Here is a 21,402-nt window from a genome sequence, read left to right as displayed (position 1 = left end):
TTAATTCCCAAAGTGAATTTCTCACGTACCAGCTTCCAGTCACTGTTGTACCTGGTGATTAGCCCAGGTGAGGAGAAGATAACCAGCATTTTAGTGTGTGTGTTAGTCACTGAGTCATGTCTGACTCTTCGCGACCCCATGGACTGTAGTCCATCAGGCTCCTTGGTCCATGGGATGCTCCACAGGCAAGAATACTGCAGTGGGTTGCCATTTCTTCTCCAGGGGATCTTCCTGACCCAGGTATCGAACCCAGGTCTCCTGCATTTCAGACAGACTCTTTCCCATCTGAGTCACATCTGAGTTAGGGGAAGCCCTAATCAGCATTTTAAGGTTCTATAATTATTTGCTCTACTCAGTGAGGGGGGGGAGGTGAAGAGAGGGGCTTTATGACTGTCATTCTCTGGGAATCAGAACCATTGATGCTGAATCTCCCAATATTAAAAAATAAATTGTTTTTTTGGCTGCACGATGCAGCATGTAAGATCTTAGTTATCAACCAGGGATCGAACCCATGTCCCTTCATTGGAAGCATAGAGTCATAACCACTGGGCCATCAGCGGAGACACCTCCCAACTATTTTTTGATCCCATGTTGATCAAGAAGGACTAGTAGAGTGATCACAGTAGCTCTTTTGAACAGGTCTACAGGATGTTGATTGCAGAAAATCGCCCCAATTCTTTCCCTCCATCTATTCACGCCCTTTACTATGTGACTTTACAGCAATTCTCATCAAGAGGTGAAGCCTCCTCCCTCTCCTTTTGAATCTGAGCTGGTTTGGGCCAACAGAAAATGGCAGAGTGACACTGTGCCCATTCTGATTCTAGGTCTCAAGATATCTTATATGTTTCTGCTCATTCTCTCAGGACCCTGCATCCAGGGCATGGAGGAGACCAAGCTACCTTACTGGAGGTTGAGAGGCCCTATGGCACAGAGCTGACCCCTCAGAGAATCACAGAAGCATGAGATCAACAGAAGCATGAGAACCACCCTGCCAATCTGTAGGTCCTGGAAAATAGGAGTAGCTGCTTTCAGTTCAGTTCAGTTCAGTTCAGTTGCTCAGTCATGTCCGACTCTTTGTGAGTAGTTGCTTTAGGTCATTAATTTTGGGGTGGTTTGTTACACTGTGATAGCTTACTGATACAACATTCCTCCAAGCATTAGTTGCTCAGTCACGCCTGACCCTTTGCGACCCCATGGACTGCAGCCCACCAGGCTCCTCTGTCCATGGGATTTTCCAGGCAAGAATACTGGAGTAGGTTGCCATTTCCTTCTCCAGGAGATCTTCCCGACCCAGAGATAGAACCCGAGTCTCCTGCACTGGAGGCAGATTCTTTACCGACTGAGCTATGAGGGAAGCCCGCTTTCTACAATATAAAAAAACTGACTGATTGACTTTACAATATATAAAAATTTAGAGGACAGCTTGATAACTAAGAAGGGTTTGTTCAAAACTCCATCAGTGGTTGGATAGTGAGATGTAAAAAGAGTGTACTTAGGAGAAGCAATCCCCTTTTGGGTACAGGGGACAGAAATAAATAGTATTTGCACAGCTAAGTATCTACCAGTGGTTCTCAAATGGGGGTGTATTTCCCACCCAGGGCACATCTAACAATATCTGGAGACATATTTGGTTGTCACAACCAGCATCTGGTGGGCACAGGTCAGGGCTGATGCTCAACTTTCCACAATGCACAGGATGGTCCCCACAACGAGAATTATCCTGTCCCATGTGTGGATATTGCTGGGGTTGAGAAAAGCCTGGTCTCCCCCCGTGCTGGGATACTCACCAACGTGCTCTTGAGGTGGAGGGTGTCAGAGAGAACCACGTCGGTCTCCCAGTTCTTGACCTTGAGGAAGCGAGGGCACTTGGAGGGGCTGCCATTCTTCGTGGGAGACTGTTTCCCCGAGGCAGAGGGCTGCAGGAGAGAATGAAGATGCATATTAGGCACTGGAAGACTGTCCCCACTGGGGTGGGAAGAGGTGGTGTTCTTCCTAGAATCTGCCCCTAGTCACCGGCTGTCTGTGACTCTGGGGTGGACATGTGCAAGGTGCCTGGGACCTGGTCCCTCTGCCCGGACAGAAGGAGGTGCCATGGAAGAATGTCTCATGTTCCGTCCTGGGGAGAGGGGTCAGGAGCTCAGAGGCTGGTCTCTCTGGCCTCTAGCGCAGGGTCTGGCACGTAGCTGGGACTCAGTGAATGCTTGTTGAATGAATGAGTAACTGAAGGAACACTGTCAGTCTCTCAAAATGGTAACAGCCCTCAGGGCTGAGGAATCAAACCTGAGGCTGGGTTAAGTTACTTGGATTTTTGGGCTGTCCTGCCATAGTCCAAACTCACCATTTTTGGCAAATACTAGGGAAACAAGAAGTTTAAGTGAGAAAGGTTTGAAGCATAGCATGCTCAGCCATGTCTGACTCTTTGTGACCCCATGGCTTATCCCGCCAGGCTCCTCTGTCCATGGGATTCTCCAGGCCAGAATACTGAAGTGTGTAGCGGTTCCCTTCTCCAGGGGATCTTCCTGACCCAGGGATTGAACTCTGGTCTCCTGCATTGGCAGATGAATTCTTTCCCACCGTGCCCCCTGGGAAGCCCTTGAAGCATAGGATACCTTCCTCCAATTCCAGGTTTCTGTTTTTCAAAATGGCCAAGCATGTCCCTGCTCAGGGCCTTTGCACATACTGTCCTCTCCATCCTGAACATCTTCAGCCCCCCCATTTGTCTTCACCTCTGTAAGCAAATTTCCCAGTAGGTGAGAGGGGAAAGGCCTGGCTGACAAATGTTGCCCATCCATTTCAAGCCTCACTGATAAGGCTCACTTCTGTTCTTGGGTATTTCTGAGTGGTCGTCTACCAGCCTGGAGAGAGGTGTGCTCGTGCATCAGAAGAGCATCAGCAGCTCTAAGGGAGAGGCGTCAGGCATACCCTGATGCAACAGCTGAGCAAGGGAGGAGAGAGGATGAGACAGTGTTGAGTGACACTCATGCCTAAGAGTGGCGTAGTGGGCAGTGACCTAGAGCCAGGGTATTCACACATTCAAATTGTATCTCTTGAGCACCTACTATGTGCTAGGCACTGCTAGGTGCTGGGGACACCGAGGTGAACAAGGCAGTCAGGATCCTTGTTCTTCTGGAGCACTGTTTTTGGAGAAGTGGAGATAAATAATAAGTAAACTAATACATGGATGATATAATTTCAGGAGGTGATAAGAATACAATATAGAGAGAAGTAATGGTAACAAAGTGGAGGGGGGGCGGGAGGCACAGTTTGCAAAGGCCCTGAGGCAGGGATGAGCTTGTAAGCTTAAAGGACCAGCAAGGAGGCCAGTGTGGCTGGGGTGTTTGAGTGTGAATGAATACAAAGGAGATGAAATCAGAAAGGAGGCAGGATCCACATCTCATCAGCATGGAGGTGCTCAGGCTGCTGAGAGAGCCATGAATTAGGACTGAATTGGGTTAAGTCTGGGACAGAAATCACAGAGAACCCTGAAGGACAACTACTGAAAACTAACATCCACTGGACACTTGCTATGTGCCAAGCAACCACCTTATCATCCCCATTTTACAGATGAGGAAACTGAGGCACAGAGAAGTTAACCGAGTTGAACAAGATTGCAGAACTAATAAACTGGAGCCAGGAGTCAAGTCCTGGCAGTCTGGCTCTCTAACCATGCCCTCCACTGTTTGGCCACTCTGCCTCTTGGCCATCAGGTACAATTCCCTCACTCACTCACTCATTCATTCGTTCACCCAGCACAGGTTTACTGAGTATCTCCCATGTTCCAGGCAAGTCAGTAAGGGCAAGGGCTACAGTAACAAACACAACAGACATGATCTGTGCCCTCATGGAGTTTATGTGGCCTAGTGGGGATGATGATTGAATGAACTATTATCATTGAATGAAATGAGTATCATAACCTGGGATGTCAGCAGTGTGCAGGGGACTGTGAAAGCACTCAGAAGGGGCATCTGACCAGGGTCATTTGACTTCTAAGTCGAGACCTGTTAATCAGGTCAAGAAGAGGGAGCAGAGTCTTGTTGGTAGAGAAGTGAGAGGCATAGCCACCTTTCTGCCAGGGGAGCGCTCTGCTAAAGCATCCGTGCCGCCATGTTGGATCTTGGGGAATGGGAGGCAAGTGCCAGCATGCCGCCACTAAAGACTGCCAGACAGTGCAGGGAGCGAGAGCAAAGAACAAAAGGAAGGTACTATGACTCATGATCTTCCAGATCCACTTGTCCCCAGCGGCTCTCATCTCGGTGTTGGGTACCAACGTCCACCCACCGCCTGTGCACGCCACAGGAAGGAACTGTCCTGAGCATCATCTTCTTTATCCCCCACACCCAGACCATCCCAGACTCGCATCCACTTAGCCTTCTAAATGGCTCCAGAATCCTCATTCTCTCCATCTACTGTGTAGCACTCTATCCAAGCTTCCACCACCTTTCATGCGGGTGATTGCCACAGCCTCCTAAATGCTAGCCACTCCTCATCACTGCTGGTGTCATTATTCTACTACCAGAACAACTTGTAGCCCTACCGCAACTGTGCATGCGTGCTAAATCACTTCAGCCATGCCCAACTCTTTGCAACCCCCGTGGACTGTGGCCCACAAGACTCCTCTGTCCATGGGGATTCTCCAGGCCAGAATACTGGAGTGGGTTGCCATGCCCTCCTCCAGGGCATCTTCCCGATCCAGAGATTGAACCCACGTCTCTTACGTCTCCTGCATTGGCAGGTGGGTTCTTTACTGCTAGCGCCACCTGGGAAGCCCTGTTATGACTGCTGCTGCTTTAAGTGTTACTACTGCACTATCACCCTGGGAGCAGGAGAAGGATTGGAATGAATTCTTCCCTCCATTCCCTATCTGCCCTTCTATTCCGCTAAACTCTTAAGTTCTTTTACTTATGTCCCCACACGAAGCCATGTACAGACGACTCTACTTCCTTTGAAGGTCTAGACATCCTGAACTTCTTTATTTAGGATTCTATTTCCACTCCCGTCTCTCCCAGCAGATGTCCAGGTGATGGAGGTTGCCTCTAGGTGGGCCTTTCTGATTAGAAGTTCCTCTGATCATGCCGGCAATCTGCGTCCTTAGGAAAATAAAATCCTCCCTTGTCCATATGGGAGGCACCCTAGCCATCCTCCCTAAATATTGGGCATCACTTAGCCAGTAAAGAAACTCTCTCTTGACACCCTAGAGTTTGAGGAGCAGCTGCAATCCCAGAGTGGGGATAACAGACATGGTGTTGGCATTTGGGGTCAGGCCCAGGGCCCGTGGAGGTGACAGAGGGGCAGAAGGCAGCAGTGAGGGGAGCCTGACAAGGTGGGAGGAAGCCGGAAGTCTTCACAGGCAGGGCGGATGGAGAGAGATACAGGCAATCAAAGAGGCCATCTGTTGAGGGTCCAGATGTGCGAGGGGTGGTCATTACGAGACAACTAATTGGGGGCCCAGGCATGAGCCATGCCACTCTCTGCCCTGGGCTGTGTGAAGGGCACACTTGAAACCAGCCATTAGGAGGCCTCTGGCAGGGCTGTTGTGCTTGAGTTTTGATGTTTTAATTAGCCAGCAGTAATATTAGATGACTCAGGAGGGGACAAACGAGGAGATTAATATAGCAGTCGGGGGCCCGGCGTGGGGGATGCAAATGACTTTTCTGAGTGGGGACTGAAGTGCTTGGTCTAAAAACTCAGGTTAGTGGCACTTGTGGGTTGTTAGGCTGGCGACAGGGCACAAGCGGGCTTGGGAACACAGTGTGTTCTTCCCTGGATTTGGGTTCAGGGTAGACCGTGAAAGCTTTTCAGGTGGTGGGAGACACTGACTCGACTTCAGTGGGTTCAACAGGAGGACTCCTTGGTGCCTGCTCCTAAATTTGAAAGCAGGCTCTGAGCTCCTGGGTGTTTCAAAGGCTCTGTCAACACCTCTTCACTCTGGGAGTCTTTAGAGAGGTCCTGAGGAAATGGAAGGAAATGATCTTGCAGTCCAAGAGGAGACAGCAGGTGAGGTGTTGTCAGCCTTGGGCTCTGAGCCAGGAATTCAGCTTGTAGGATCCCTGGCAACTTGATTTCCACACCCCCTCCATACCTCCCTTCCTCCTCTCTTTCAGCAAATACACGCTGAGTACCTACTGCGTGTTATGGACCTGTGTTCTAGGCTCTACTGTGATCCCCACTCTCTTGGCAGCAGCATCCTGCAGCCGCGTGCTCTGAAGCAGGGGTTTGCAGACGGTGGCCCATGGGCCATAGCTGGTCTACCCTCTCTTTTGGTACAGCCCATGGGCTAAGATGGAGAAGGCAATGGCACCCCACTCCAGTACTCTTGCCTGGAAAATCCCATGGACGGAGGAGCCTGGTAGGCTGCAGTCCATGGCGTCGCTAAGAGTCAGACATGACTGAATGACTTCACTTTCACTTTCATGCATTGGAGAAGGAAATGGCAACCCACTCCAGTGTTCTTGCCTGGAGAACCCCAGGGACGGGGGAGCCTAGTGGGAGGCCATCTATGGCGTCACACAGAGTCAGACACGACTGAAGCGACTTAGCAGCAGCAGCATGGCTAAGAATGGTTTTCCCATTTTAAACTTGTTGAATAAAACAGTCAAAAGAAGGATAATGCTCCACGACATGTGAAAGTTAGAAGGATAATGCTCCATGACATGTGAAAGTTAGATGATGCTTAAATTTCTGTGTCTATAAATAAAGCTTTATTGGCACCCAGCCACCCTCATTTGTTTCCATATTGCCTATGGCTGCTTTTGAGATACAATGGCAGAGTGGGGGTAGTTGAGATGGAGATTCAGATGGAATGGTCCACAAAGTCACATATATTTCCTATTACCTCCTACCCAGGAAAACTTTACAGACTCTTGATCAAAAGGATTGAATTCCAGTGGCTGAAAGCTAACCTATCTTTCTTAGGTCTCCATTAACTTAAACATTAGTTATCTTTTTTATACATGTGAAAGTGAAAGTGTTAGTTACTCAGTGGTGTCTGACTCTTTGCGACCCCAGGGACAGAGGAGCCTGGCAGGCTACAGTCCGTGGGATTTTCCAGGCAAGGATACTGGAGTGGGCTGCCATTCCCTTCTCCAAGGAATCGTTCTGACTCAGGGGTCAAACCTGCCTCTCTTCTGTCTCCTGTATTGGCAGGCGGGTTCTTTACCAGCAGTGGATACATGTCAATCCCAGTCTCCCAATTCCTCCCACCCCTTTTCCCCCTTGGTATCCATACATTTGTTCTCTACATCTGTGTCTCTATTTCTGCTTTGCAAATAAGATCATCTCTATAATTTTCTAGATTCCACATATATGTGTTAATATACTATATTTGTTTTTTCCTTTCTGACTTTTTTCACTTTGTATGACAGTCTCTAGCTAGGTCCATTCACATCTCTACAAATGACCCAATTCCATTCCTTTTTATGGCTGAGTAATATTCCAGTGTGTGTGTATGTGTGTGTACACACACCATATCTTCTTTATACATGTATCTTTATAGATGTTCGTATATAGATACCACTTTTTGCCAACACATCATTCACTTTGCTCTACCTCCAGTGCCAAGCCAGAGAAGGTGATGGCACCCACTCCAGTGCTCTTGCCTGGAAAATCCCATGGACAGAGGAACCTGGCAGGCTTCAGTCCACGGGGTCGCTAAGAAGCAGACACGACTGAGCAACTTCACTTTCACTTTTCACTTTCATGCATTGGAGAAGGAAATGGCACCCCACTCCAGTGTTCTTGCCTGGAGAGTCCCAGCGACGGGGGAGCCTGGTGGGTTGCCGTCTATGGGATCGCACAGAATCGGACATGACTGAAGTGACTTAGCAGCAGCAGCAGCAGTGCCTGTTCAACAAACATTTGAGGTCTGCTATGGACTGAACTGTATCCTCTCAAATTCATATGTTGAAGCTCCAACTCCCATTGTGACATATTTGGAGACAGGGCTTTTAGAAGGTAATTAAGGTTAAATGAGGTCACAAGGGTGGACCCCTAATCTGCTAGGATTAGGGGTCTTCTATGAATAGGAAGAGACAGCTATTTCTTTGAGTGCACAGGCTGTTTAAGGACACAATGAAGGTGGCCGGCTACAAGCCAGGAAGAGAGCCCTCACTGAAGGTGACCACACTGGTACCCTGACTGTTTGTTTGTGTTTTTTTTTTTTGGTACCCTGACTTTGGATCTCTACCCTCCATAACCGTGAGAAATAATTTTCTATTGTTTAAGCTGCTGGGTCTATGGTATATTATTATGGCAGCCTGAGCTATTTAACATAAGATCTAAGTGTATTTCTAAACTGTGGAGTCCCTTAAATGCTAAGCTGAAAGCTTTGGCCTTGAATGAGTAGACAGTGAGAACCCCTGAAGCTGCCTGGTGAAGAGGGTGGCCTTATCAAGGCCATTTTAGGAAATACATGAGTGCAAGGACTGTAGGAGGGAGAGGGTGGAGGCTGAGAGGCCCAAAAGGGGGCTGCTGCACCAGCGCAGGGGGCCAGGAGAGTGGAAATGCAGCAGTGGTAGCAGATGACAGGAAGGGGGGAGACGGGAGTTGGGGTGTCAGGAGCAGGACAAGAGCTCTGTGGCTTGAGAGGATGGGAGAGAAAAGAGCAAGTCAACACTGACGCAGAGACTTCCCATCTGGGTAAGTGGGAGGATGTGAGGCTTTTAGCAGAAGCTGGGAAGTAAGGAGCTAAGGTGAGGGGAATGTGGAGGATTTTAAGGCTGGAAGACAGACACTAGACATCCGAATCTTGGTGGTCTACAAAGAGAGGGCAGGCACCCTGTCCTCCTTCAATTGTGGGCAGGAGGCTCACAATGAAATCGGGATAAGAGCTTGACAGAAAGGAGGGAGGGAGGTACCTATGCACCACAGAACATCTTAGGATGTCCCTCCAGTGCATACGTTGATGTCCTAACCCCCAGGATCTCCAAATGTGAGAGTCTTTAAAGCAGCAATTAAGTTAAAACAAGGTCGTTAAAGCGGCCCTAATCCAATATGACTCGTGTCCTTACAAAAAGGGGGAAATCAGGAGACAGACGTGCACACAGGGAGAACGCCACATGAACATGAAGACTGTCACCTGCAAGCTGAGGACAGGAGCCTGGAGCAGAACTTTTGCTCACCGCCCTCAGAGGGAAGGAACCCTGTAGCCACTTTGATCTCAGACTTCTGGGTTTCCAGACTCAGACAATAAATTCTGATTGTTGAAGCCACACAGTTTATGGTGCTTCCTCTAGAAAACAGCTCGAGGAGATGAATCCAGGCGCTGAGGCCCAAACCTGTTCAAAGCGAGCCAGTTCTTATTTCTTTCACTGTTGGTACCAGCGCCAGCTCCTCCCTCTGAGGCCTGCAGCAACTTGCCCTGCTTGGCTTGCTCTAAAATGAGGGCAGCACGCTGGGGCTGAGCCAGGCAGCGGGCCATCCACACCAGGGGCCAGATGCCACACACCATGCCACAGCCCCTTCGCTGCAGCTCCAGGCCGCGCTGCTCCAGTCTGTGGGCCCCACCTTTTAGAGCCGGGAGCGTACCTATTAGGAGCTGTGGCAGCTCAGGTTCTAGAACCACGGGCCTGCAAACCAGCAGGTACGCACCCATCCATGCAATTAAAAAATTGCTACTTATAAAACTTAACCAACAGTGTTAAGTAAACTGGAGTATAATTTCCTTGCAGTGAATTCAAAGCATGATTTCTAAAGTGATTCATTCTTTATAATAACTCCACAGAAGCTTGAAATCGCTTATTCTTCACCCCTCCTCTCTCTTTCCCCCCTGTTCAGTGGTCCATGTTCTCTATGGAGGATGGTTACAGAAGGGAGTGCTTGGGAGTCAGATTCATCATGGTTTGGGTTCACAGACAAGAGCCTCTGGAGATGAGGAGTTTTGTTTGTTTGTTTTGGCCATCCTGTGGCATGCAGGATCTTAGTTCCTCAACCAGGGATTGAACTCATGCCCCCAGCAGTAGAAGCACTGGGTCTTAACCACTGGACCCAAGGGGTCTTTAAGTTAGATTGTTGATGCTTTCTCCAAATGAGGTGATGCTTACAATCATGATGATCTCACAAGATAATTAGATTATTAGACAACTTTAAACCTGATCCCATTACCAGATCAGAATGTACACGTGCCTTATGAATTAATTTTGAGAAATCCTGTGGTTATCTTGGGGCCCATCCCTCTTATATTGCATTGTACTGTGTGTGTTTATTAAAAGCATTACACTGCTGATTGTAAATATTTAAAATGTATAGCAGAAATAGAGACAGAGATGTAGAGAACAAACTTATGGATACCATGGGGGCAGGGGGGAGTGGGATAAATTAGGGGGTTGGGATTGATGTATACACACTACTATGTACCAAACATATAATTAATGAGAACCTACTATATAAACCCTACTCGATGCTCTGTGGTGACCTAAATGGGAAGGAAATTTAAGAAAAGAGGGGATATATGTATACACAGAGCTGATTCACTTTGCTGTACAGTTGAAAGTAACGCAACCTTGTAAGGCAACTATACTGCAAAAAAGTTTTTTTTAATTAAAAAAAATGCACCACAAGCTTTGTGATTATGTTTTGGACTCTTTACCTTTTAAAACATCCTGGGACCCTCAGAAAATAGAAGTGGGTTGTGGCTCTGTGGGCCTCTGGGAATCTCCGTGTGAAGGGAGTTTTGACAACTGACATCCATTTGTAAAGAGAGGAAGGAAAAAATGACTTTGATCAAGGGAAAGAATCTGAATATGGTTTGAAGCAATAAATGAGCATACAGAATGTCACTGTCCTTCTCGGACAACACTCAAACAGCCTGTGTTGAATATGCACGCTCAGTCACTCAGTCATGTCTAACTCTGCGACCCCATGGACTGTAGCCCACCAGACTCCTCTGTCCATGGTGCTTCCCAGGCAAGAACACTGGAGGGGGCTGCCATACCCAGGGATGGAACCTGGGTCTCCTGCATCTCCTGCATTGGCAGACGGATTCTTTACCACTGCGCCATCTGGGAAGCCCCTCCATTGAATATGCTCACTGTTAAAATAAACAGTTAGCAAAATATGTGGAAATTCCAGAAGGGCTGAACCCAAACACCCATCAATTCAGGCCCCACTTCCTGGTTCCACCCTGCCTCTGACGGGAACAGATGGAAGGGACATGGAAGGCTGGTCCCCTGACTAAGTGACCTGTAAAGACCCTGGAGGTCACTGGGCAGGTGATGGTCTGGGTGGAGGGATGTGAAACATCAGCAAGGCTGGGGTTCCGTGCCAGTGGGAACTGAGGGGCTTTGTTCAATATAAATTCCTGGAAAGCATCCCTTTGTGCCTATTGGAGGGTGCTCCAGGAACCCTCAAACAGGTGGAGGAAGGGGTGGAACATGCTTTTTGGAAAATCTGACCTGAGTGTCTCACTTCAGCCATGAGCCAGATCAAGGCCAAGGATACCTGGCCAGATACAGTTGGGGGCAGAAAAGGGCTTAATCGCAGCTTCTAGTAGGGATTGGGACACTCTCACAGAAAGCAATGAGGTTCAAAATAGAGGAGGTCTCTCAAGTACTTAGAGACAGGCTTAGCGCAGGGAGTAGTGAGCAGGCGCCCCCAAAGAGTCAACGTAAATGTGGCCAACGGAGTCTGCTGGAGCGAGGCAGGGGGCACCCTGTGTGGCATGTCTGCGCATGATTCTACAGAACCCCAAAAATCATGGTGTGCCAACTACTGTGTATGTGTCTGTGTCTGGAGCTTGTCTAGGGATTGGGAGTTTCTGGACACTGAGACAAATATGTATGTTTCAGTTCTGAACTAATGTCTAGGTTCTGAACTCAAGGGCTGTGATTTCAATTTCATTTTGAGTGACATTTATTAAATGCCTATTGTGTGCCTCCTCTAGGCGAGGCCACTGCGTACCCACTGGTTCCTGGATTCCTCATGGTAACCCGTTTTTCCGATGAGGAAATGGAGGCTCTGAGATGTAAAGTGACTGTCCCTAAATTAATAACTGACAGGCCACAGAGCTGGGCATGGACTCCAGTCCCTCGAAGTTCCCATTTTTTCCCCCATCCAGGTCTTTACTGCCTCCCTCCTCTGCATATTCCTAGAGTCTGGCCCCAGAAGATAAAGACTGAATGCTACATTGACCTGAATGATTGACAAGGATGACGATGTCGCCATAAAGGCAAAGAGGTGTGCCTTTGCCACCAAGACTCCGTGGGTGGTCACCTTCCCTTTCTGGGCCATAAGGGTGTCACCTTCAGCCTCACATGAGCAATATAACCATTGGCAATACTCCTTTACCTAAATACACAGTATGATGCCTAGATCAGCAATATGATAATTAGCCAAATAACAATAATGAACTTTTTATGGAGCACTTATTCTGTGCAAGGCCTTGTAGAGTTGAGAGTGGGCTGTAGGGCTCTATGACCTGGGTTCAAGTCCCATCTTGCCCACTTACAAGTCAAATGACCTTCCTCGAGCTATTAAACTCTCTGGGCCTCAGTTTATTCGTCTGTAAAATGGGAGCAGTAACAGGAAGTAACCCAAGAGCAGTAACCCAACTCCATTGGGTTGGGTTGGAGATTAAATGAGATTGTGGATCTAAACTGCTTGACACAATGTCTGCCATTGCTCAACACATATTATTTCTTATCATGAATAGCAGATGTAATCATTTTGTATGGTATCTTATTTCTTCTTCCTCACAACTCCACGAGCCTATTATCCGCTATGAGCTTCAGTGTGGATGCTAATCAGCTGTTTGACCAAGGTCACCGGGAGGAGGAGACCAAACCTGGGTTGACCCCTGAGCTGAGATCGTGACCCCAGTGCTGTGGGTGAGCCCAGGGAATAGAACGGCCGCACCCCCACAAGGTGGTATTGTTGTCAGCGTTATTGTTATTTTTATCCTGACATCATTAGCGTGCAGTGAGTCAGGGCTGACTTAGAAAGCTTCCCTGAAGCATGCTGGGTTGTTGCTGAGAAGCAGAGGGTTGGGCTGGTTTGCCTTCATCCAGACACAGCTTGGAGGGGTCTGGCTGCCTGCTTTTGGTCTTCAGCAAAGCCAGCAGTACTGACTGCTTGGGGTGCTTGCTCCTGAAGAGAGGGGCCCTGGACACCTCTGACCCTCTGAAGATTGGGAAACCATAAGCACTCCCCTTTATGCCTTATCATTTGGAGGTCTGCAGAGAGGCTAGTCGGGGAGGCTGACACTTCCCTGAAAGGAGGGAAAAGCTTCTCAACAGATTTTGACATTTTGAAAGGCAACAAGCCCTATGTCCCCAGGGGTGAGGAAATGCCAGGTTGCTGATGAGGTGGTGGGGATGGGGTGGGCAGGGAGATTTTGAAATGAAAATCAACTCTCTGACTATCTGGCTGCCTTTGTCAGCAAGAGGCTGGAGAGAGGGGCAGTGGGCTAAATAAGAAAGAAGAACCCAAATGGAAATGCCACTTCCCCCAGACCCAAGACCTCTCACACTCACTTTTAAGGGTTGGACGGATACTTAATTTGCATATGAAAATAGACATTCTACCTCCAAGCAAGACACAGTTCCACTCCTACCCCTTAGGGAAGCAAATCAGGCAGGCAAGAGAAATAGGTGCTTAATAAGAAAGGAAGCAGAGAAGGGCTTGAATCAAATCCTAAGGTTTTGTGGGAAGAATGAGCAAATAGCACTTTCTTACTAATCTAGGGGAACGTTTCCACTTAGGAGGGTTATTATGTACGGGGCTTTGAGAATGGTGTCAACACTCAAAGTGGCTCAGATGGAATTAGCATCAGAGACAACCTCAGCAACCAAATAACAATCCTTAGTAAGAAAAAGAAACATAATTTGTCAGCCCTGGCAGTTTCTTTTAAAACTATAATGCTTTCCCCAACTTTCTTCTAGGCAAACTCCTACATGATCTTCAAAACCCTGATCAAAAAGTCACCTCTTCTGGTAAATCTTTTCTTATGCCTGCCGAGGTATTTATGGCCCCATAGTGTATTGTGCCCCTCTCTATTTTAGGATTAATTGCACTGTCCCTGTGTGTTATCTCCCCACATGCATGCATGAAGGTCTTGAGGGCAAGGAGGGCCAAGTTTGCTCGCTTATGCTTCTACCCCAGAGTTGCGTGTGTGGCAGTATTGAGTGACTAGGTATCTGTGTGATGGATGAACGGATTCATTCTATCCACCAGTGCAGGCCAGATACAACTTGTCAGGGGATGTTAAAGATAAGCATCCCCAAGTCATTCATACGCTATGTTCTAGTGACCAGGGATTTGGGTCTCACTGGCTCTACCCACTGCTGACCCAACAAGAGAAATGACCACTGGGTATAGGTGCGCATCTCAGATTTCTGAGGCTAACTTAAGAGAAGGTGCTTCTACGGCAGAATTCCTGTTGAATTTGGCCAAACAAGAGTATCAGGGAGAATGGGGCAGACCATAATATTCCTTCAGGGACTTAACAGTTGTCGGAGTCAGGAGGTCCTTTTTCCTGTCTAGCCTGCATCTCTCCCACTTCACCTGGGCTCTGTTGCCTTTTGCCATGTCTTTGCCGGGAAAATGCAGACCAGCTGCTCCTCCACCAGCTCCTATTGGCAGGTAGTAGCTGGGCCTCTCTTTGTGTTATTAACAATGCTCCCCCCTCCCTGGATGTCTAAAAAGCAGCAAATGTGGGTTACAACTGGACAGAAGGGAGCTGATTCCAGGCGCTGCAGGTAAAGTGGCTTTGGGCAGATAGAGAAGAGGCTGAACATAGGAGCTGGTCTTTCAGGCCAGAAAGAAAATCACTGGGTTTCCTATTAATTTGCTTCACCTGGGAAATGTTTCTGAGCCCTATGGCTGTGGAGGTGTCTAGCAGGAGGCAGCTGAGCTGTTTGCTTAGCTCTGGGACTTCAATATAACTGTGCACTTGGGTCTCTGCTTCCTTTTAGCTCTATTTCTGAGAGGCATTTGGAAAATTGAGCCTCAGACAGCAGAGCCTGGATAATCTCACAGGCCAGTGATTTCGAAGCTTATTTTGGGTCACAGACTAACAGCAAGGACTTGATAACATTCAAGGAGTAAGTCCAAGCACTGCTGGTCTGCACGTCACAATTCCAGGAGCTCCCATGTCTAAACCTGTTTGGCCGCCTTAACCTCAGGAAGACTATCTTTCCCCCCTTTCTCCAGCACCCTTTCTCCTCCACAGAAATGAGTTTCCATTTTAGAGGCAGCCTTAAGGCAAGTTCTCAGCACCTCCCCCTAATTGCTATGGACTGAATGTTTATGCCCCTCCTCCCCCAAATTCATCTGCTGAAACCTAACCTTTATGTGATGGTATGTGGAGGTGGGGCCTTTGGGAGAGGATGAAGTGATGAGGGTGGAGTGCTCATGAATGGGATTAGTGCCCTTATAAAAGAGACCCAGAGAGATCCTTTGCTCTTCTGCCACGTGAGGGCACAGTCATAGGAAGCACGCCTGCACCGAATGTGGAATCTACCGGTGCCAGCCTCCAGAACAGTGACAAATATATTTCTGTTGTTTATAAGCCACCCAGTCTATGGTATTCTGTTATAGCAGCCCAGACAGACTAAGCCACTGATCATTTCATCATGATGCCCCACAAAAGTCCCTGGGCCTATTAAACCCCCTGTCCTGTCCTCAGTATTGAGCCCTACTACTCAGGCTTGAAGTTCAAGGTTTTGTTTTTTAACCGGTCACTGTCTGACCAAGGTGAAAGGAAATAGTCGTCAGACTGCAATGGCTCAGATTTCAGCAGGACATTAAGGGTCTTTCTGGTGGGGTCAAGGCCTCCTCTGCTTCTTCCCTATACCCCAGATCTCAGGAGTTACTGCAGGCCAGCAATCACAAACTCTGATACCTAGAGCAGGTAGGTAAGGCAAATCAGTAAAGCCAGCTGGGTAATCTTGAGACAGAACACTTGGTTGCATAGCAAACACATAAGAATATTCTTTATTCTTACAAAACGTGAAATCTTTCTCATCTCCCCTGAAATGTGTGAATTGCTTGGTCCATACCTACCTACCACTTATCCTAACTATTATAAGAAAACCAACAGTGCTAATGTTATGATAAATCATAATGAACAGTTGGTGGTAATGAGAGGGGCACGCTAAGGAGAGGTGGGGATTGTGGCAAATTGGAGAGCCCATGCCCTGCGTAGTGGGAGGAGCAGTTAGTCAGTCTGGGCAGACTATTTCCCCATAAGAATATAGGCTCAATGTGGTCAGATTGTCCATATTTGTAAGAGAAGTTGCAAATATGATAGTTACATAAAAAACTGAAACAGTGGCAATAAATTCAAAGTATAAATATAAGTTGTCTATAGGACAATATAGTGCAAGCCTAACAAATCACGTCTACAGCCTGGATCTCGCTGGAGTCTGCCTCTCTCTGCCCTTCTTTGTCTTGGGAGGGGTTGCATTATGGCAACACCCTTTATTTTCAATTGAGGAAATATGAAGAGAACTCAAGCTCTATTTGTTCACTTAATCATTGACAGATAACAATAGTCCTCACACTCACAATATGGCCTGGGTTTTTGAGGACAGCATAATAGAGAACTGAAATTGTGCCTTGTCCACCAAACATTCCCAGGTGTCACTGCAGGAGTCAGAGTGCTTGGCCACTGACCTATTATGGGATCCCTGATGTCCTTCTTTTCCTGGCCAACCCCTGGCAGCTAAGGAAAGCAAGTTCCACTGACGCTCTGGAGTGTCCCATCCTCCCCCATGAAGCTACATACAGAGGCTATGAGTCACTGCTTACATGGGTTGGTGGTGAAAAGTGCTGTCTCAGGACTAAGCACTGAAAGAAAGAGCTTGGCAACCTGGCCTGTGCCATCCAAGGCTTGAGGTGGGTGGAGGGAAGGAAGAAGACGGCCGTTCCAATAGTACTCTGCTGCAGTGCAGGGGAGGGGTGGGAAATTCACATGCTTCACCAGCGTTGCTCTGTTACCTGCCTGGGCAGGTGAGAAACAGGCTTTGCTAATCTCTAGCCAGATCTAGACACTCTCAGGAAACCATATTGACTCTGCTGTTAAAACACTCCTCAGCAAATTGGCAAAGTCTGGTAACACTCCAAGCTGGGAAGGCTATGGTGAAATAGTCATTCTCCTACTTAGCAGATAGGAATGGTACAACCTCTGTGGTGAGCAGTCTGGCCATTTCTGCCCAAGTCACAACTGTATATGACCTTTGACTCAACAACTGCTTCTAGGAATTTATTCTTTCGATAAGCTCACCCATCTGCCAATGAGGTATTTGCACAAGGTCATTCATTATAGAGATGTCTTGGCAAAATTCTGGTGATGGGCCACATGTTCATTTTGGAGGCCTGGTTCATAAATAAATAAAAGGGAATATTATGCAGCCATGAAAAAAGAACCAGGACTCTTCAGCTACTAATTAGGACTAGTCTCCAAGATACATTGATACCTGAAAGAACAAGGTGCAAAGCGATACAGGCACATGGTGGAGATATTGTAGGTTCACTTCTGGACCGATAGTAATCCAGCAAATATCACAATAGTGAGTCACATGAGCTTTTTGGCTTCCCAGTAAATATAAAAGTTACATGCATTTTTACACTGTACTAGGCGTGTGTGCATCTTAGTCGCCTCAGTAGTATCCGACTCTCTGTGACCCTATGCACTGTAACCCACCAGGCTCCTCTGTCCGTGAGATTCTCCAGGCAAGAATACTGGACTAGGTTGCCATGCCCTCCTCCAGGGGATCTTCCCAACCCAGGGATCAAACCTGCATCTCTCACATCTGCTGCACTGGCGGGCGGGTTCTTTACCACTAGCGCCACCTGGGAAGCCCATTCTGCACTTCCTACACTGTAGTCTATATGCTGTGTAATAACCTTTTGTCTAAAAATGCACATACTTTACCTTAAAAATAATGCAATCAAAACCACAATGAGTTACCATCTCACACCAGTCAGAATGGCTGCTATCAAAAAGTCTACAAGCAGTAAATGCTGGAGAGGGTGCGGAGAAAAGGAACCCTCTTACACTGTTGGTGGGAATGCAAACTAGTACAGCCACTATGGAGAACAGTGTGGAGATTCCTTAAAAAAACTGGAAATAGAACTGCCATACGACCCAGCAATCCCACTGCTGGGCATACACATTGAGGAAACCAGAATTGAAAGAGACATGTGTACCCCAATGTTCATCGCAGCACTGTTTACAAAAACCAGGGCATGGAAGCAACCTGATGTCCATCGGCAGACGAATGGATAAGAAAGCTGTGGTACGTATACCACAGCTGTGGTACAATGCAATATCACTCAGCCATTAAAAAGAATGCATTTGAATCAGTTCTAATGAGGTGGATGAAACTGGAGCCTATTATACAGAGTGAAGTAAGTTAGAAAGAAAAACACCAATACAGTATACTAACGCATATATATGGAATTTAGAAAGATGGTGACGATAACCCTGTATGTGAGACAGCAAAAGAGACACAGATGTATAGAACAGACTTTTGGACTCTGTGGGAGAAGGCGAGGGTGGGATGATTTGAGAGACCAGCATTGAAACATGTATATTATCATATGTGAAATAGATCGCCAGTCCAGGTTCGATGCATGAGGCAGGGTGCTCAGGGCTGGCGCACTGGGATGACCCTGAGGGATGGGATGGGGAGGGAGGTGGGAGGGAGGGTCAGGATGGGGAACACATGTACACCCATGGCTGATTCATGTGAATGTATGGCTAAAACCACAATATTATAAAGTAATTAGCCTCCAATTAAAAAAATGCAATTGGAAAAATGGCACCAATAGACTTGCTCAATGCAGGGTTGCCACAAACCTTCAATTCATACACACACACACACACACACACACACACACACACACAAATAATACATGTAATAAAATGAAGTGCAATAGCATGAGGTTTGCCTGTATGTATGATGTGTTCTAATTTGTGTAAAAACATATGAAAATAATGTGTATGTATTTGTCTGTCTATGCATAAAACATTGCTGAAAGGACCACAAAAATGATGGATAATGAATACTGCTTGCCTCTGGGGAGTGAAGCTGTGTGGCTGGGATGAGGGAAGAGGGAAGAAGCTTTTACCACCCATCTTTTTTACCTTTTAAATTCAGAATCATGTGAATATCTTTCTTGGTAGAAACAATGAAAATTTGAAAACTGGCAAGCTAGCAAACAAAAGCCACCAAATCAAAGCCCAAAGCCACCGTCCAAGGTAAGGGCTGCTGGCTCGGCCCCCACACCATTTCTCCAGCCACAACAGCTGGTTTTCTCCCCAAGGTGGTTTGGCACTTGTCTTCCCAAGAACATTCAGGGAACCATGGAGTGTGGGCCCCAGGCTGACACCGCCACTTACCTGCTCCTTCTCTGAGTACGGGTTGTTGAGGACGACGGGCATGTTGCCCTTCCCCCACAGGTCATTGAAGACACGGTCGTTCTCCACGCCGAGAGGCAGAGGTTTGTGTGACTTGCTGTCTGGGTCTCTGAAAGGCAAGGCAGGAGAGGTTGAGGAAGTCGCGACACTTGGAGTGGCCGGCTGGTCACCCTGGTCTGAAAGCCCTGAGTCCGTGAAGGACCCTCAGGGTTCACCCACATGACCCTCCACGGAGCCAGTGAGCTTTGGGTCCACAGTTTGCCGCTTCGTAGGATCAAGTGTGAAGGTGAGCTTACTTGACTTGACACCCCCAGCTGGCACATACCTGTTGTGCGGAGATAGTTTCAGGATGTCTGTGACAGAGACTTTGTTTCTCCCTCCCCTGCCCCCGATTTCCTGATCTAGGAAGCCAGGAGGCCCCTCTCCTAGCAGAATCCCACGCAGAACCCCTGGACAGCTTAGCATCCATGAAACCTAATGGTGGAAGATATAGGAAGCAGGAGGGATAGGTCAGAAAACCAGCCCTGTGGGCCAGGGTGGTGAGTCACACCAACGGCAGCTAGAGCACTGATCACAAGGCTAATGGTACCAGCCCAGGATACACAGGAATGATTCTGAAAATAAGGGGAACACAGCGACAAAAACTATTAATACTGTTGGTGTTGATTAAGCACTTACTGGTGTGTCAAGCACTTAACATATGTTTTAGTGGATTTAGTGCTTGGGACAACCCGCTGAGGTCGGTATGAATGTTTGTCACTGCTGCGCAGATGGCAAAAGTGAGACAGAAGCTAAGTCACTCAGGGTCACAGTATTGCAGTCTGTCGCTGTCCAGTTGCTAAGTCCAACTCTTTGTGACCCCATGGACTATAGCACACCAGGCTTCCTTGTCTTCCACCATCTCCCGGAGTTTGCTCGAATTCATGTTCATTAAGTTGGTTTTCCAGCCTGCTCTTCACGTTTATTCTGAAGTGGAGGCTGTTACTATCACCCTCACTTACCATCACCACCATCAGCACCATCATTCTCACGACTGTCAACATCACCACCCAACGTTTCCTTATCAGCATCAGCATCACTGTCCTCACAGCCATCATAAATGTGCGCATCAACACCAATGCTGACATCATCACTTTCATTATTGCCAAAATCATTCTCATCCTTCTCATCACCACCACCTTCGTCCCATCAGAATCTTCATGCCCATCGCCATGTTCATCACCACCTTGCACTCATTATCAGATGCGGAAACTAAGGCTCAGAGAGGTTAAACCACTCACCTAAGTCTCACAGTCAGGGTTGCAGGAGTTGGGGTTCAAACCCAGGCTTATTCCTGACTCTAACCATGAAGCTTTCCTGGCTCTCTGCCCTTGAACTCGGATAGGTTCAAGGAAGAGGTTATCTTGGCTGGACAGGCCGACCATCCTCTGAGCTGGAGGGAAGTCGTGGCTGAGATGGGACTGACTGTATCAAAATCCAGACCTCCCAACCTGTCTCACCTCATCTCCATCTTCTGCCCTCCTGCTTTCTAACCATCCGCCTCTTTCCAACCCTCCCACCCACTTCCTCTGTGGTCCATCTCACTTTTGGTCCCAGGGGTGGAGGAGGGGCGTATCCAGCTCTCCATTCTATGTTCCCAGCTTTGGGGACTCTTGGCTCCATAAATTCCCTCAGTTCCCAACCTGGTGCTGATGGTCATTTGGGATGAATCAGAGGCCAGGGCCCGAACTCTGAGTGTAAGGCCCTAAGTGGCCCCTCTGGCTGCTCGGATGGGGCTACCCAGAATCCCCTCCTTGCTTTGTCTCGCAGCGTCCTGGTGGCCCACGCTGAAGCCACTTCTGCTCATCTTGCTTGGAGAGGTCTGCAGTTTTAAGAGGGAACATTATGTTTTACTCTCTTAAAAATGTCTCCAAAACACACCAGGAGTGGTTCTTGATTACAGATATTTCCCAAGTCAATGGTTTACCTACGTGGTAATAAACAGAGGCATTGTCTGTGGAGACGGCTGTTCTAAATGTCACGCAGCCCCTCTCAGCGCTAAAACTCCA

At 47.8% G+C, this 21,402-nt stretch overlaps 1 protein-coding gene across 3 annotated transcripts in view; it reads right to left on the bottom strand.

The window, feature by feature from the left end:
- NOS1 (nitric oxide synthase 1) overlaps positions 1–21,402 on the bottom strand; it is a 193,179-nt gene that overhangs the window by 59,774 nt on the left and 112,003 nt on the right. For all 3 annotated transcript variants that reach the window (XM_042234646.1, XM_027956540.2, XM_042234647.1), the window contains exons 3-4: positions 19,337–19,463; positions 1,788–1,916 (exon numbers count right to left, since the gene is read on the bottom strand). In XM_042234646.1, the coding sequence (XP_042090580.1) occupies positions 1,788–1,916; positions 19,337–19,463 (256 nt within the window). The remainder of the gene's footprint in view (positions 1–1,787; positions 1,917–19,336; positions 19,464–21,402) is intronic.

This window comes from Ovis aries, chromosome 17 (genome assembly GCF_016772045.2).
Source record: "Ovis aries strain OAR_USU_Benz2616 breed Rambouillet chromosome 17, ARS-UI_Ramb_v3.0, whole genome shotgun sequence".
Classification (NCBI taxonomy): Eukaryota; Metazoa; Chordata; class Mammalia; order Artiodactyla; family Bovidae; genus Ovis; species Ovis aries.
The sequence above is the reverse complement of the archived record's forward strand: the minus strand, read 5'-3'. Positions and strand labels throughout refer to the sequence as shown.